General features: G+C 38.8%; 1 protein-coding gene across 1 annotated transcript in view; it reads left to right on the plus strand.

The window, feature by feature from the left end:
- The window catches only part of MYO7B (myosin VIIB), a 355,055-nt gene that overhangs the window by 259,818 nt on the left and 77,388 nt on the right, over positions 1-17,849 (plus strand). The window contains 1 exon segment of the mRNA XM_053711560.1: positions 8,590-8,743. Within this exon segment, the coding sequence (XP_053567535.1) occupies positions 8,590-8,743 (154 nt within the window).

Raw genomic sequence — 17,849 nt, forward strand, 5'->3', positions numbered from 1 at the left:
AAACCCTTATCTAAACCATCCTGAAGAAACTGTAAAATTCTCGGTATTCTAAAAGAATGCCAAGAAAAATGATGAGAAAGACACCAAGAAATATAAGTCTTCCAGACTCTATAATATATCTCTCGAGATACAGATTTACGAGCCTGTAACATAGTATTAATCACATGAGTCAGAGAAACCTCTTTGACCAAGAATCAAGCGTTCAATCTCCATACCTTTAAATTTAAGGATTTCAGATCCTGATGGAAAAAAGGGACCTTGTGACAGAAGGTCTGGTCTTAACGGAAGAGTCCACGGTTGGCAAGAGGCCATCCGGACAAGATCCGCATACCAAAACCTGTGAGGCCATGCCGGAGCTACCAGCAGAACAAACAAGCATTCCTTCAGAATCTTGGAGATTACTCTTGGAAGAAGAACTAGAGGCGGAAAGATATAGGCAGGATGATACTTCCAAGGAAGTGATAATGCATCCACTGCCTCCGCCTGAGGATCCCGGGATCTGGACAGATACCTGGGAAGTTTCTTGTTTAGATGAGGACGCCATCAGATCTATTTCTGGAAGTTCCCACATTTGAACAATCTGAAGAAATACCTCTGGGTGAAGAGACCATTCGCCCGGATGCAACGTTTGGCGACTGAGATAATCCGCTTCCCAATTGTCTATACCTGGGATATGAACCGCAGAGATTAGACAGGAGCTGGATTCCGCCCAAACCAAAATTCGAGATACTTCTTTCATAGCCAGAGGACTGTGAGTCCCTCCTTGATGATTGATGTATGCCACAGTTGTGACATTGTCTGTCTGAAAACAAATGAACGATTCTCTCTTCAGAAGAGGCCAAAACTGAAGAGCTCTGAAAATTGCACGGAGTTCCAAAATATTGATCGGTAATCTCACCTCCTGAGATTCCCAAACTCCTTGTGCCGTCAGAGATCCCCACACAGCTCCCCAACCTGTGAGACTTGCATCTGTTGAAATTACAGTCCAGGTCGGAAGCACAAAGGAAGCCCCCTGAATTAAACGATGGTGATCTGGCCACCACGTTAGAGAGTGTCGTACAATCGGTTTAAAGATATTAATTGAGATATCTTCGTGTAATCCTTGCACCATTGCTTCAGCATACAGAGCTGAAGAGGTCGCATGTGAAAACGAGCAAAGGGGATCGCGTCCGATGCAGCAGTCATAAGACCTAGAATTTCCATGCATAAGGCTACCGAAGGGAATGATTGTGACTGAAGGTTTCGACAAGCTGTAATCAACTTTAGACATCTCTTGTCTGTTAAAGACAGAGTCATGGACACTGAATCTATCTGGAAACCCAGAAAGGTTACCCTTGTCTGAGGAATCAATGAACTTTTTGGTAAATTGATCCTCCAACCATGATCTTGAAGAAACAACACAAGTCGATTCGTATGAGATTCTGCTAAATGTAAAGACTGAGCAAGTACCAAGATATCGTCCAAATAAGGAAATACCACAATACCCTGTTCTCTGATTACAGACAGAAGGGCACCGAGAACCTTTGTAAAAATTCTTGGAGCTGTAGCTAGGCCAAACGGCAGAGCCACAAACTGGTAATGCTTGTCCAGAAAAGAGAATCTCAGGAACTGATAATGATCTGGATGAATCGGAATATGCAGATATGCATCCTGTAAATCTATCGTGGACATATAATGCCCTTGCTGAACAAAAGGCAAGATAGTCCTTACAGTTACCATCTTGAACGTTGGTATCCTTACATAACGATTCAATATTTTTAGATCCAGAACTGGTCTGAAGGAATTCTCCTTCTTTGGTACAATGAAGAGATTTGAATAAAACCCCATCCCCTGTTCCGGAACTGGAACTGGCATAATTACTCCAGTCAACTCTAGATCTGAAACACATTTCAGAAATGCTTGAGCTTTCACTGGATTTACTGGGACACGGGAAAGAAAAAATCTCTTTGCAGGAGGTCTCATCTTGAAACCAATTCTGTACCCTTCTGAAACAATGCTCTGAATCCAAAGATTGTGAACAGAATTGATCCAAATTTCTTTGAAAAAACGTAACCTGCCCCCTACCAGCTGAGCTGGAATGAGGGCCGCACCTTCATGTGGACTTAGAAGCAGGCTTTGCCTTTCTAGATGGCTTGGATTTATTCCAGACTGGAGATGGTCTCCAAACTGAAACTGCTCCTGAGGATGAAGGATCAGGCTTTTGTTCTTTGTTGAAACGAAAGGAACGAAAACGATTATTAGCCCTGTTTTTACCCTTAGATTTTTTATCCTGTGGTAAAAAAGTTCCTTTCCCACCAGTAACAGTTGAGATAATAGAATCCAACTGAGAACCAAATAATTTGTTACCCTGGAAAGAAATGGAAAGTAGAGTTGATTTAGAAGCCATATCAGCATTCCAAGTTTTAAGCCATAAAGCTCTTCTAGCTAAAATAGCTAGAGACATAAACCTGACATCAACTCTGATAATATCAAAAATGGCATCACAGATAAAATTATTAGCATGCTGAAGAAGAATAATAATATCATGAGAATCACGATCGTGTTACTTGTTGCGCTAAAGTTTCCAACCAAAAAGTTGAAGCTGCAGCAACATCAGCCAATGATATAGCAGGTCTAAGAAGATTACCTGAACACAGATAAGCTTTTCTTAGAAAGGACTCAATTTTCCTATCTAGAGGATCCTTAAACGAAGTACCATCTGACGTAGGAATAGTAGTACGTTTAGCAAGGGTAGAAATAGCCCCATCAACTCTAGGGATCTTGTCCCAAAATTCTAATCTGTCAGACGGCACAGGATATAATTGCTTAAAACGTTTAGAAGGAGTAAATGAATTACCCAAATTATCCCATTCTTTGGAAATTACTGCAGAAATAGCATTAGGAACAGGAAAAACTTCTGGAATAACCACAGGAGATTTAAATACCTTATCTAAACGTTTAGAATTAGTATCAAGAGGACCAGAATCCTCTATTTCTAAAGCAATTAGTACTTCTTTAAGTAAAGAACGAATAAATTCCATTTTAAATAAATATGAAGATTTATCAGCATCAATCTCTGAGACAGAATCCTCTGAACCAGAGGAGTCATCAGAATCAGAATGATGATGTTCATTTAAAAATTCATCTGTAGGGAGAGAAGTTTTAAAAGATTTTTTACGTTTACTAGAAGGAGAAATAACAGACATAGCCTTCTTTATGGATTCAGAAACAAAATCTCTTATGTTATCAGGAACATTCTGCACCTTAGATGTTGAGGGAACTGCAACAGGCAATGGTACTTTACTAAAGGAAATATTATCTGCATTAACAAGTTTGTCATGACAATCAATACAAACAACAGCTGGAGAAATAGCTACCAAAAGTTTACAGCAGATACACTTAGCTTTGGTAGTTCAGCACTAGACAGCGATTTTCCTGAAGTATCTTCTGACTCAGATGCAACGTGAGACATCTTGCAATATGTAAGAGAAAAAACAACATATAAAGCAAAATTGATCAAATTCCTTAAATGACAGTTTCAGGAATGGGAAAGAATGCCAAAGAACAAGCTTCTAGCAACCAGAAGCAATAAAAAATGAGACTTAAATAATGTGGAGACAAAAGTGACGCCCATATTTTTTTCGCGCCAAATAAGACGCCCACATTATTTGGCGCCTAAATGCTTTTTGGCGCCAAAAATGACGCCACATCCGGAACGCCAACATTTTTGGCGCGAAAAGAACGTCAAAGAATGACGCAACTTCCGGCGACACGTATGACGCCGGAAACGGAAATAGATTTTTTGCGCCAAAAAAGTCCGCGCCAAGAATGACGCAATAAAATGAAGCATTTTCAGCCCCCGCGAGCCTAACAGCCCACAGGGAAAAAGAGTCAAATTTTAAGGTAAGAAAAAATGGTCAAATCAAAATGCATTATCCCAAATATGAAACTGACTGTCTGAAAATAAGGAAAGTTGAACATTCTGAGTCAAGGCAAATAAATGTTTGAATACATATATTTAGAACTTTATAAACAAAGTGCCCAACCATAGCTTAGAGTGTCACAGAAAATAAGACTTACTTACCCCAGGACACTCATCTACATGTTTGTAGATAGCCAAACCAGTACTGAAACGAGAATCAGCAGAGGTAATGGTATATAATAAGAGTATATCGTCGATCTGAAAAGGGAGGTAAGAGATGAATCTCTACGACCGATAACAGAGAACCTATGAAATAGACCCCTTAGAAGGAGATCACTGCATTCAAATAGGCAATACTCTCCTCACATCCCTCTGACATTCACTGCACGCTGAGAGGAAAACCGGGCTCCAACTTGCTGCGGAGCGCATATCAACGTAGAATCTAGCACAAACTTACTTCACCACCTCCATCGGAGGCAAAGTTTGTAAAAACTGAATTGTGGGTGTGGTGAGGGGTGTATTTATAGGCATTTTGAGGTTTGGGAAACTTTGCCCCTCCTGGTAGGAATGTATATCCCATACGTCACTAGCTCATGGACTCTTGCTAATTACATGAAAGAAATATTAATAAAAGACGATTTCAGAATAATTCTGGATTTGGGGTTTGTACCTGCATATACTTGACTAAAAACTAAATGTTAATCTATATCTCAAAAGTGACCTGGGCATGTGTAAGGATAAAAGATGTTCACACACAAAAGAAAAATCTACTTTTATTAGGAAACTGTTTGATCAATTTTAAAAAAGTAAACATTTACGTATTGTCTTATTGTTTAGTGGTAAATAAGCAAATCCCAAAAAACAATGAATATAAAGTAAGTTGAAACAGTTTTGTAAACCACAGAGACGCAACTTGCACATTTACAGTGGAAGGACACAATAAAATAAAAAATCCAATGAACATTACAGAATAAAGCATGCTGAGTTATAGAGGTTATATAGCACAAATGACTATAATAGGAAATTTTACCAATTCCAATGTCCAGTTCTCGTCAACAGCACTATATATATATTCAAAGAAGGCAGAGTTCATGACATCAGCACTGTTGATGCTGATTGGCTGGTGTTCATTTATTCATTATTATTTTTTTACCTGCAGCTGAGCAACAGCTGAGTATAACTTTTTACACAGAACTTACTCTGCTGAGCTGAGGAAATTGTGAGGTAAAATATCTTCCTTTTTTACATAGAGATTCTTAGGTGATATTTTCCTGTCAGCTTTTTACAGTTATACTGCATTAGTTTCAAGTGATTTAGTATATGAGTATTATGTCCCTTTAATCTATCCTCAGAGTGATGTCCCACCCATTTCGTTGTGGGACATCACTCTGAGGATAGATTAACCTTGGGACTGTCTTTACTTAGGGAACATTTGATAAAGGTGCCAGTACAGCACCGAAACGTCATGCAATCTCCCTCTGTATTTTAATGGTATATTCAAAGTTACTTTTTATCAGCTAGATTTAGAGTTTTGTCGGTAAAGACCCGCAAAGCTAACGCAGCTTTTTTTCCTACTGCTGCTTCCAAACAACGCTGGTATTTAGAGTTGTCTGAGGGGCTGCGTTAGGATCAAAAAAGGGTGCGTTGAGCCTAATGTAGCTCCACTTCAACCCTCAATACCAGCGTTGCCTACGGTAGCGGTAAGCTGGGAAAACATGCTCGTGCACGATATCCCTATAGGAAACAATGGGGCTGAGCTGGCTGAAAAAAACCTAACACCTGCAAAAAAGCAGCGTTCAGCTCCTAACGCAGCCCCATTGTTTCCTATGGGGAAACACTTTCTAAGTCTGCACCTAACACCCTAACTTGAACCCCGAGTCTAAACACCCCTAACCTTACACTTATTAACCCCTAATCTGCCGCCCCCGCTATCGCTGACCCCTGCATATTATTATTAACCCCTAATCTTCCGCTCCGAACACCGCCGCAACCTACATTATCCCTATGAACCCCTAATCTGCTGCCCCTAACACCGCCGACCCCTTTTTTATATTTAGTAACCCCTAATCTGCCCCCCCCCCACGTCGCCGCTACCTAACTACACTTATTAACCCCTAATCTGCCGACCGGACCTCGCCGCCACTATAATAAATGTATTAACCCCTAAACCACCGCACCCCCGCCTCACAAACACTAGAATAAATTGTATTAACCCCTAATCTGCCCTCCCTAACATCGCCGCCACCTACCTACAAATATTAACCCCTAATCTCCCACCCGCACCGTCGCCGCTACTATAATAAAGTTATTAACCCCTAAACATAACTCTAACCCTAACACCCCCCTAACATAAATATAATTTTTATTAAACGAAATAAAATTCATAAAATTAACTAAATTATTCCTATTTAAAACGAAATACTTACCTATAAAATAAACCCTAATCTAGCTACAATATACCAAATAATTATATTGTAGCTATTTTAGGATTTATATTTATTTTACAGGCAACTTTGTATTTATTTTAACTAGGTACAATAGTTATTAAATAGTTATTAACTATTTAATAGCTACCTAGTTAAAATAATTACAAAATTACCTGTAAAATAAATCCTAACCTAAGTTACAATTAAACCTAACACTACACTATATTTAAATTAATTAAATAAATTACCTACAATTACCTACAATTAAATACAATTAACTAACCTATTCTATAATACAAAAAAAAACAAACACTAAATTACAAAAATAAAAAAATAATTACAATAATTTTAAAACTAATTACACCTAATCTAAGCCCCCTAATAAAAAAAAAAAAACTAAATAATAAAAAGTCCCTACCCTATTCTACATTACAAATAAACCAGCTCTTTTACCAGCCCTTAAAAAGGGCTTTTTGCAGGGCATGCCCCAAAGTAATCAGCTCTTTTGCCTGTAAAAAAAATACAACCCCCCCAACATTAAAACCCACCACCCACATACCCCCTACTCTAACCCCACCCAAAACCCCCTTAAATAAAACCTAACACTACCCCCCTGAAGATTTCCCTACCTTGAGTTCGTCTTCACCCAGCCTGGCCGAAGTCTTCATCCGATGGGGCAGAAGAGGACATCCAGACCGGCAGAAGTCTTCATCCTATCCGGGCAGAAGAGGACATTTGGACCGGCAGACATCTTCATCCAAAGCGGCATCTTACTATCTTCATCCATCCGACGAGGAGCGGCTCCATCTTCAAGACCTCTGGCGCGGAACATCCTTCTTCACCGATGACTACCCGACGAATGAAGGTTCCTTTAAGTGACGTCATCCAAGATGGCGTCCCTCGAATTCCGATTGGCTGATAGGATTCTATCAGCCAATCGGAAATAAGGTAGGAAAAATCTGATGGCTGATTCAATCAGCCAATTAGATTCAAGTTCAATCGATTGGCTGATCCAATCAGCCAATCAGATTGAGCTGGCATTCTATTGGCTGTTGCAATCAGCCAATAAGAATGCAAGCTCAATCCGATTTGCTGATTGGATCAACCCATCGGATTGAACTTGAATCTGACTGGCTGATTGAATCAGCCAATCAGATTTTTTCCTACCTTAATTCCGTTAGGGTTAGAGTTATGTATAGGGGTTAATAACTTTATTATAGCAGCGGCGACGGTGCGGCGGGAGATTAGGGGTTAATATTTGTAGGTAGGTGGCGGCGATGTTAGGGAGGGCAGATTAGGAGTTAATACAATTTATTCTAGTGTTTGCGAGGCGGGAGAGTGCGGCGGTTTAGGGTTTAATACCATTTTATTATAGTGGCGGCGAGGTCCGGTCTGCAGATTAGGGGTTAATAAGTGTAGTTAGGTAGCGGCGACGTTGGGGGGGCAGATTAGGGGTTAATAAATATAATATAGGGGTCGGCAATATTAGGGGCAGCAGATTAGGGGTTCATAAGTATAACATAGGTGGCGGCCGATGCGCGGTCGGCAGTATTAGGGGTTAAAAATATTTATTAGAGTCGGCGGCGATGTGGAGGGACCTCGGGTTAGGGGTACATAGGTAGTTTATGGGTGTTAGTGTACTTTAGAGCACTGTAGTTAAGAGCTTTATATACCGGCGATTAGCCATAAAGCTCTTAACTACAGCCTTTCCATGGGCGGTTAGGAGTCTTGTCAGTAGAGGGTCTACCGCTCACTTCAGCCAAGACTCTAAATACCAGCGTTAGGAAGATCCCATTGAAAAGATAGGATACGCAATTGGCGTAAGGGGCTCTGCGGTAAGGAAAAGTCGCGGCTTGAAAGTGAGCGTTAGACCCTTTCCTGCCCGACTCTAAATACCAGCGGGCGGCCAAAAGCAGTGTTAGGACCCCTTAACGCTGCTTTTAACGGCTAACGCAGAACTTTAAATCTAGGCGTATGTTTCCAAACTCCGGTGAGTGCTGCCTTCTTTGAACTTTGTAATATTTTGACATTGCACCCCGGCAGGTGTCATATTTGGATATTAGGAGTGCAACACCTTCTGAAACTGTATATATATATATATATATATATATATATATATATATAAATAATTATACAGAGAAAAGCTGGGTCATACAAATTTTTTCTGTCTGTTTAGGCAGATAACTAGAATTGTTGGGGAGTGGGGTTTATATGTGGAATATTATGCAATATGGTTTGTTTGTGTTCCTTAATACATCTCACCTATCATGAAGTACATGGGGGATTATCCTTCAAAACAGTCATGCTCTCCAGTTGAGTTTACTGATCAGATCTTCTCAGGGCCAGTACATGACGAATCCCTACGGGATGAGATTTACTGCCAGATCTTGAAGCAGATGACAGAGACACAAAACAGGTAACTATGCATTGCTCTGGAAACTATAAAATTGACATGAATGGCTTTAAAGGGGCATTAGACTCAACAACATTTCTATCATACAAGTAAATGAACAGCAATTTAAAGCATATATAAATAAATATATATATAAAAAAACTTTTTTTTTATTAATTTATTTTTTCTTTGATAAAGATAATTAGACGTTTTTTTTATTTACATTTTTACAGTATGAGGAAGTACCTAACTTGTCTGTAGGATAGAAACTCACTGGCTTAAATTCTCCCCAAAACTCTACTGGTAGTAAATACTCGACATTGCCCCCCAAGAACAAAAAATCTCTTTATTTCTTTGTATGTTTGTTTATTTTTTAACACAGAAACATACTTTTTTATTAACAAAAAATTGCATCAAATAGAGGAATTTAAGTCTTTTAGCAGTAATTAATGTTTGAAAAAAGAACTGTTTTCATTAATCCAAATTATTTTATTGTAAGGATTCTGGCAATACACTTATTCTCTGTTTCCTTTTCATTACAAATGTACAAGAATCAAACTGTTTTTGTCTATGATGGGCCATAGACCATTTACATTGTATTTTAATTATGCTCAGGATACTTAGTTATTCCTAAAGCTCCCATTACAGTCAATTCGTTTTCCATGCAAAAACATTATATTCAACTTGGCGTCCTTCATAAATAGTATGTCCATCACTCGTTACAAGTTTAGTTCGGAAAGACTAAAACTCAACACCAGATTATAAGCTTATCTATATCTTGGCTTCATATCCCTGGATAATACTTACCAGTGAGGTCCCTTCCAAATGGAGTGTGGTTTGAAACTGCCCACTCCCCAGATTACCTGTTTATAAATGGTGTTGGTCTTTAGGTTCTACTGATCTTGGCCTCACCTTGGGTAATATTTACCAGTGAGATGAATGCAAGCAGTGTCACAGAAAGGATTGGGAGAAAACGGTTAAAACTACAAAAAAAGATAATAAAAATAAAATGAGAGGGGACGCTCACTATGATATATACAAACAGAAAATAGAACAAAAAAAGATAAACATATGAAATCATGTGTAATATATCAAACAATATTTAATGGAAAAAGTCCCCAAATGCAATACAAGACTGTGTACTGTCCACCAACAGTGAAATGTCCAAATGGGGACCCAAGAATAGACGGCCTGCTATCCTCCTCACAAAAGTATCTGAGTGGAACTGTAGGAAAGTAAAAAAAACAATACACAGGTGTATTAGTGAACTCTCTAAGCACAAAATAATATTCACAGAGGGGTAAATAAGGTTATTGTTGAACCTCTGTCAATAGCAAAGGCTTAGCACAAGATTTTTATATTCACTTAGTCACATGAGTATAATCTCATATTCGTTGATTAACATCACATTAAACATTGGAGTTTAGAGTTTATTACCAGTAACATTTATTAGACACTCGCATTACTTAAAGTGCGTAGCATTGGGTCTTGATTTGTAATATTCTCTCTATTAGAGAGTTCACTAATACACCTGTGTACACTACACGTATTGTATTGACTGGTATCTCTAGACATCTATTATTTGGTAGTCACTTAGCTATTCTATCTATACACACAATGGATCTACATTGGTATCCTAGCAACGATACACAATCAGGCCACTCCTTTCCCATTGGTTATTCTAAAACCATGAGACGTAGTGACGTATGCGTCACATGCAATAGCACACACATTAGACACGTATTTCATGTTTCAACAATAAGGGCTTTAAGTATAATGAATATACAGTATGTTAATACATTGATACGGCTTGCAATGAATGTGAATATAGGTGGTATATTTACAGATAGGGTTGTTATATTGACACTTGGGTTAATATCAATTCAAATATGCCGATCTTTGGGTTAATGTTGATTTGAGTATGTCAATTGTAATGTTTTATTTCATTTTTGTTTGTTTATAACTATACCATGGATGTAATATCTGGATTTGTTCAAATTACTAATGAAGGTTAATTGGAGACTCAGGTGTGCAGACACGCCCTCCAATGTTTGTTATGAATTCTTGCAATTGGGTACACTTACCTTTAAAATGTTTGTCTGTATGAGGGGCTTTATGCCTGATGAAACGGCCAGTATTGGAGCCGAGAAAAGCGTTGCATATAGAGGGGGGATAATGTATATGCCCTCCTCATCCATCGCTAGATTGTTTTTAAAGTGTTTTTAAATAAACCAATCTTTTAACATACAAGTGAAGTGGAAGCACCTTTTTCTATCATTTACACCATCGCTATATTGCATCTTAGCACTTTCGACAATTTACACCTGGAGTTACCTGGACTGCATTGACAACACCTTGGTGGAGTCTTGAGAGGGTTATCTGATATACCCAGAGCTAATCAGCCTGCTTCTACCAGCAGATAAGGGTGCTATTGATAAATGTGAGTACTGCATTGGCTTGATCTCTACATCCTCTATACCTGAAAATGCTAATCTACACATGAGCCGCCCCCCTCTGTTTTTTTATTCTCCTGAAGAAGATAATATCTTGTGACCCAGGCGTTGCAAAAAAAGACTGTCAAAAGTGAAACTTTTAGTGTAACACAAAGATGTGAGAGTGTTTTCCAGCTTTCTCCCTGGCAGATTTCAGCAGGACTATTGTCAGATTCTAAAGCCCAAAGAATGAGTGAGCATTGTTTGCTGGTGTTTGGCCTTGTTAGAATCTACATAGAATGATGAAAAGATATCTCTCTCATGAATAGACTGAGATCTGTTAAGATAAATACTTGTATGTAAAGTCGTACTCGTATGTACCACATCAAGTTGATATAAGGTTTTCCATACGTATTGTCCTTAACAGAGCAGAATAGGGCAAAACAATATCATGAGAATTATTAAACTCAGAACTCACCTAGAGTAGGAACTCAGAAACCTGCATGTAGGACTACTTTATCCTGATGGAAAGCAATGGATGGATGTATATAGTACCTAGCAAAGGTGACTTCCAAGCTTATTCAGTGTCAGAAATCAAAGAGAAACATCATGAAGTTGTTCAAATGATGCATCCAGCATGAAATCAAGCACTAGCGAAAGGTCCCATGTTGGCATAATGGTGTAAATAGAGATGACCTTGTTTTCTGTTGGAACCAGTGATGCAGGAGATGTGAAGCAGATCTTGAACAGAAGCAGATGAGGTTCTTCAGTATAACTAAGTGGCAGGAACTGACAAGCACATGCAATATAATAGTTGGTAAACTTGCCAAGGTTAGGAGCCAGGGGAAGCAACAGCGACCAAATGTGTAAACAGAGGGCGCAAGCAGTTCATTTAAACATTTACAAAAGTCAATATCCAGGTAACCAGTCTAAAATAAGCGACAAAACAATAAGAAAACACGGTAACAAGGTCTAAATTACAGTCCCAGGGTCAAATCCCAATTAGCAAAACAACAACAGGAAGCTAGCTAAGTTCACAATCCTTTTAAAGCTTTCTGTGCAACTTATGGCTCTAAATGTGCCCCAGGGTCCACATCCACTGTCATAATACAAATAGCACTATCTTTAGCGCAAATCATACAGATCTTGTTTGAGGTGTTGAAAAGTGATTAGTGATATGTGGCAGGTGACATCTATCTTCCTGAAAGGCCTCACTTGCTTGTGATCAATTGAAAATCTTGATATTTAATTTCCATTTCATTATGGATATTTGCACTTGGCAGCGAAAATAAGATTTGAGTTGAGAGTGGCTTTCAAGTGAACAGCAGAGAACTTTTAAGCAAACTGCCTGAGTCCAGGAAAATATCAGTGTTACTTCCTTTAAAGATATGCTGATTCCTTGTCCCCCCTGCCGAAATGGAATATATAACATGGCTTCTTGTTTTCTGACAGTAATTCCTCTGCAGAACATTTTTAAAGTAAACTTATTCAATTAAGTTTGAAAGCAGTTTGCGGAATTTCCAAATCCCATGTTCCTTGGTCAAAGTGGCCTTAACAATTGGCTCCCCAACCAGACTTTCTTGAGTCTGTTTGGACAAGTATCTAGTCTGAAATTGGATAACCCTTGATAGAGATTTGGAAACTGAGTTCCACCAAAGAAGGTAAACATCTAACATAGAGCGCAGAAGGAAATGTGTTTTGAGAGACCCTTATTTCTTCGCTAATGCTGAATAATTTGTAGTTGGAGAGGCTGCATTTGTCATCTCGCCCATCTTGATGAGGAGGTTTGGGGAGGTCATGTGGTTTGGCATCTTCATCCAAATACATCCCAAGATGTCTGGAGAACTGAAGACACTTAAAAATAGCCATAAATGACTGAGTTCACTGAGAGGGTAAAAACACTATTCCCTTGCGTGTGTTGAAATGGGCACCCAAGGAATCAAATTACTTTCTTTGGAAATGTAATAATCAACCATGAAGCTGAAAGAATTGAAAGATCTTGTCTCTTCAGCTTGTATTCAAATTGATATAGAAAGTCCTGTGAGCTTCTGCAATAGGAATGGGAAAATAAGCATCTCTTAAATTTATGAAAAGCAGTTATATGGTGAGAAGAGTAATTGTGATTATCATAAAAGGACACTTGTTTTTTTTGGACCTCAGATAAGTGTTTTAGAGTTTGTAGAACTAAGGCAGGCCTCCAGGGAACCCTTTTTTCTCACTAGAAACAGGGGAAAGTAAACCCCTGGAATCTTTAAGACATACAGTGCCTCAGCATAATGTGTACACCCCCCAACATATTTGTCAGAAAACCTTTACTTTACCTTTCACAAACAACATATTCTTTGGGACACTATATACAAAATATTCCCAGAATGTGGGCCATTGATTGCAACCAAGATTTGTTAATTTGTACCCACAAAAAAAGTGTTTTTCCCTAACAAATTCATTAAGACCATGTTGCAAAAATGAATACACTCCAATGAAAGTAATAGGAGCAAAGCTAAATGTCTGACAACAAATTCACTAATTAACAAGAATTAAACTACAGGGGCGCGATCCGATATGCGGCGTTACTTTTCGGCGCAAGTGAGGGAACCCGCGCCCGTCCGTAGTTTCACCTCGCACATCGGGGTATCCAATATACCCCGCCGGCAGTTTGCTAAAGTGCCGTAAATCGGACCAAACTAGCTTGTCCACGAAATAAGCGTAAGTACAAATTCTCAGGAGTCGCCAGTGACTTAACGGCACTTTAGAAACTGCCTGCGCCTAAAAAAAACTGACTAAAAGTAGTAATAAATCTCCCGTATACTGTCTAACACGCCTCCCAAAAATAGCCCGACACGTATACCCCTCTATCCGCAATCCCCTCTCTCACTCCTAACAATAAATGTATTAACCCCTAAACCGCCGCCTCCTGGACCCCCGCCGCCATCTATATTATATGTATTAACCCCATAAATCTGACCCCCTACACTGCCGCCACCTATTATTATATGTATAAACACCCCTAATCTGATCCCCCCCCTACCACCCCGCCGCCACCTATATTATATGTATTACCCCCCTAATCTGATCCCCCTACACACGCCGCCACCTATATTAAATTTATTAACCCCCTAATCTGATCCCCCTACACCGCCGCCACCTACATAAAATATATTACCCCCCTAAACCTAAGTCTAACCCTAACACCCCCCTAACTTAATTATTATTTAAATAAATCTAAATAATATTAATATTATTAAAGGACCAGTCAAACACATTAGATTTGCATAATCATCAATGCAAGATAACAAGACAATGCACATAGCACTTAGTTTGAACTTCAAATGAGTAGTAGATTTTTTTATAACAAATTTCAAAGTTATGTCTATTTCCACTCCCCTTGTACCTGTGTAGCAATCAGCCAATCACAAATGCATATACGTTAGTCTGTGAATTCTTGCACATGCCTCAGTAGGATCTGGTGACTCAAAAATTGTAAATATAAAAGACTGTGCACATTTTTTTTAATGGAAGTAAATTGGAAAGTTGTTTAAAATTACATACTGTATCTGAATCATGAAAATTTAATTTAACCTGAAGTGTCCCTTTAACTAAATTATTCCTATTTAAAACTAAATACTTACCTATAAAATAATCCCTAAGATAGCTACAATATAATTAATAATTACATTGTAGCTATTTTAGGGTTTATATTTATTTTACAGGTAACTTTGTATTTATTTTAAGTAGGTACAATAGCTATTAAATAGTTAATAACTATTTAATAGCTACCTAGTTAAAATAATTACAGAATTACCTGTAAAATAAATCCTAACCTAAGTTACAAATATACCTAACACTACACTATCAATAAATTAATTAAATAAACTACAATTATCTAAACTAAAATACAATTAAATACACTAAACTATATTACAAAAAAAACACTAAATTACAAAAAATAAAAAAATATTACAAGAATTTTAAGCTAATTACACCTAATCTAAGCCCCCTAATAAAATAAAAAAGCCCCCAAAATAATAAAATTTCCCTACCCTAAACTACAAAAGTAATCAGCTCTATTACCAGCCCTTAAAAGGGCCTTTTGCGGTGCATTGCCCCAAAGTAATCAGCTCTTTTACCTGTAAAAAAACAACAATCCCCCCCCCCCACATTACAACCCACCACCCACACACCCCTACTCTAAAACCCACCCGATCCCCCCTTAAAAAAACCTAAGTCTAACCCCCAAGTGATCCTTACCTGTCCTGAAGACCGGCGGAGAAGGTCCTGTTCCAGGCGGTGAAGTCTTCTTCCAAGCGGCGACCTCTTCTTCTTCCAGGAACCAGCCGGCGCGGAGCAGAGGAGTTGAAGACCGATGACCACGGAACTGAAGACCGTCGACTCTGGAACTGAAGACCGGCTACGCTGGAACTGAAGATCGGCGACGCTGGAACTGAAGACCGTGGAGCCATGGAGCATGGAGGATCCTCTTCATACGATCTCCGCCGTAGACTGAATAGGAATTCAAGGTACGCGATTAAAAATGGCGTCCCTTGAATTCCTATTGGCTGATTTGAGCCTTCAAATTCAAATCAGCCAATCGGATGAGAGCTACTGTAATTCTATTGGCTGATTTGAATAGCCAATAGAATAAGAGCTACTGACATTCTATTGGCTATTCATATCAGCCAATAGAATTACAGTAGCTCTTATTCTATTGTCTATTCTATTGTCAAAGATCAGTCAGAATACTGTAGCAAAAATTATACAAAAATGTAACGTCCAGGCCATCCTCGGACGTTAACACCTCGATAGGAGTGTCTTCTGATGAGAAGGGTTACAGAAAATCACCATGCAAGTTCACTGCAGTTAGCTAAAGAAGTAGAAAGCCAAACTGGGGTGATTGTTTTCTGTGACACAATACAGCGTACACTGCAGAGGAATGGCATGCATGGGTGTCGTCCACGAAGGAAGCCTCTCCTAAAGCCCATGCACAAAAAAGCCTGACTAAAATTTGCCAGCACATATGCTGAAAAGGAAGACTACCCGGGACTTCTGTACTCTAGAGTGATGAGATCAAGATAAATGTTTTTGGAACTGATGGCTTCAAAACTGTATGGCATCGCAAAAGGTGAGGAGTACAATGAAAAATGCAATGGTGCCTACAGTGAAAGATGGTGGTGGCAGTGTCCTTCTGTGGGGCTGCATGGAGTGCTGCTGGTGTCGGGGAGCTGCATTTCATTGAAGGTATCATGAATTTCACAGATGTACTGCTCTATAATGAAAGAGAAGATGCAACCATCACTCCGTGCCCTTGGTCGTCAATGCAGTTTTCCAACATGATAATAATCCAAAACACATCTAAGGCCCACTGTTGCATTTCTGTAGAAGAACAGGGTGATGCGAGTAGCCATGTATGTCTCCTGATCTGAACCCAACGTACACCAATGGGGAATTCTGAAGAGACAAGTTGAGCATCACTCTCCATCCGGCATCCAGGCTCTAAAAGAGTCATTCTTGAAGAATGGAAAAAGATAGATGTTGCAATATGTCGCCAAACTTGTTCTTTCCATGCCTAGAAGACTTGGTGCTGTCCTTACAAATCATGGAGGTCATACAAAGTACTAGATGTAGTAGTTTATGTTGTGGGGTGTATTTTTTTGTGCATCACCTACTTTGAGTAAACCTGAAGATTTTTGTAGTCTAAGTTATATATTAACCTTACTTTCATGTAATGAGCTAAAACAAATGTACTATAAAAACTCAGTTTTGTCCAAAATTCTAGAAATTGTTCATGTGTTCGTTGAGATATTGATTAAACTCTTACTTTTCAAAAAGGGATGTACTTGTCTTATGCTGAGCACTGTATATCCTCCTGAATTACTTCCTGTTGTTTGAGTCCCGTGCAGTAGTGGTCATGTTCTTTAAGCAAGGTAAGGAAGGTTTGGTCCTGAATTCCATATGATACCACATAATAAAGATGTTCAGCACTCCAGCTTTCCAAGATAGTTGATGACCAGGTGTCCCTGTGTCTGCCTCCAAAAAAAGGCTTTTGGACATGAGTACCATCTTTGCGCCTTAGCTTATTGCATGGAAGTTGATCTTCCATGCACTTTGCCTCTGAACTGGGACTGTGTGTTCCAACCTTTGGGCACAAAAGGAATCAGAAGCTTTATAACCTTGAAACTGATCTGCTTGTGAACAGTACAAAATATTCAAACTTGAATATCATAGATTCAAATTCTATACCCAAACATTATATTTTTCTGGATTGACCCAGGAATTTACTATTTTAGAGCTGGTGTCTGTTTTCAGTGACCAGTAACCAGTAACCAGATTGGCTACAGCTTATCTGCCTAGCATGGACAACGTCCTTAAGCACTCAGCTAAATCTGTGTAGTTGTTGAAATCCAAAAAGTAGTAACTTCTTCAAACCTGTAAGAAAAGGTACCACTATCGAGCTCTCAGGCGAACCAGAAATAGAGTGAAATACATTGAATCTGTGACTTTTATAACAGAAATAGTTGAAACATGGCTCTGTGGCTCCTTGATGCAATTAAAGTTTCTTAGTTTTCTGCTCCAATTTGTCCCCATGATATATTGAAGTATATAGGAGTAAGCAATTGGAGCATTTTTATTACGCTATTCTATAGAAAAGAGTATAAAACTGTTTTAGGCAGGGAACACATTGGTACATTAAGCTATTTTTC

This window comes from Bombina bombina, chromosome 4, assembly GCF_027579735.1.
Source record: "Bombina bombina isolate aBomBom1 chromosome 4, aBomBom1.pri, whole genome shotgun sequence".
Classification (NCBI taxonomy): domain Eukaryota; kingdom Metazoa; phylum Chordata; class Amphibia; order Anura; family Bombinatoridae; genus Bombina; species Bombina bombina.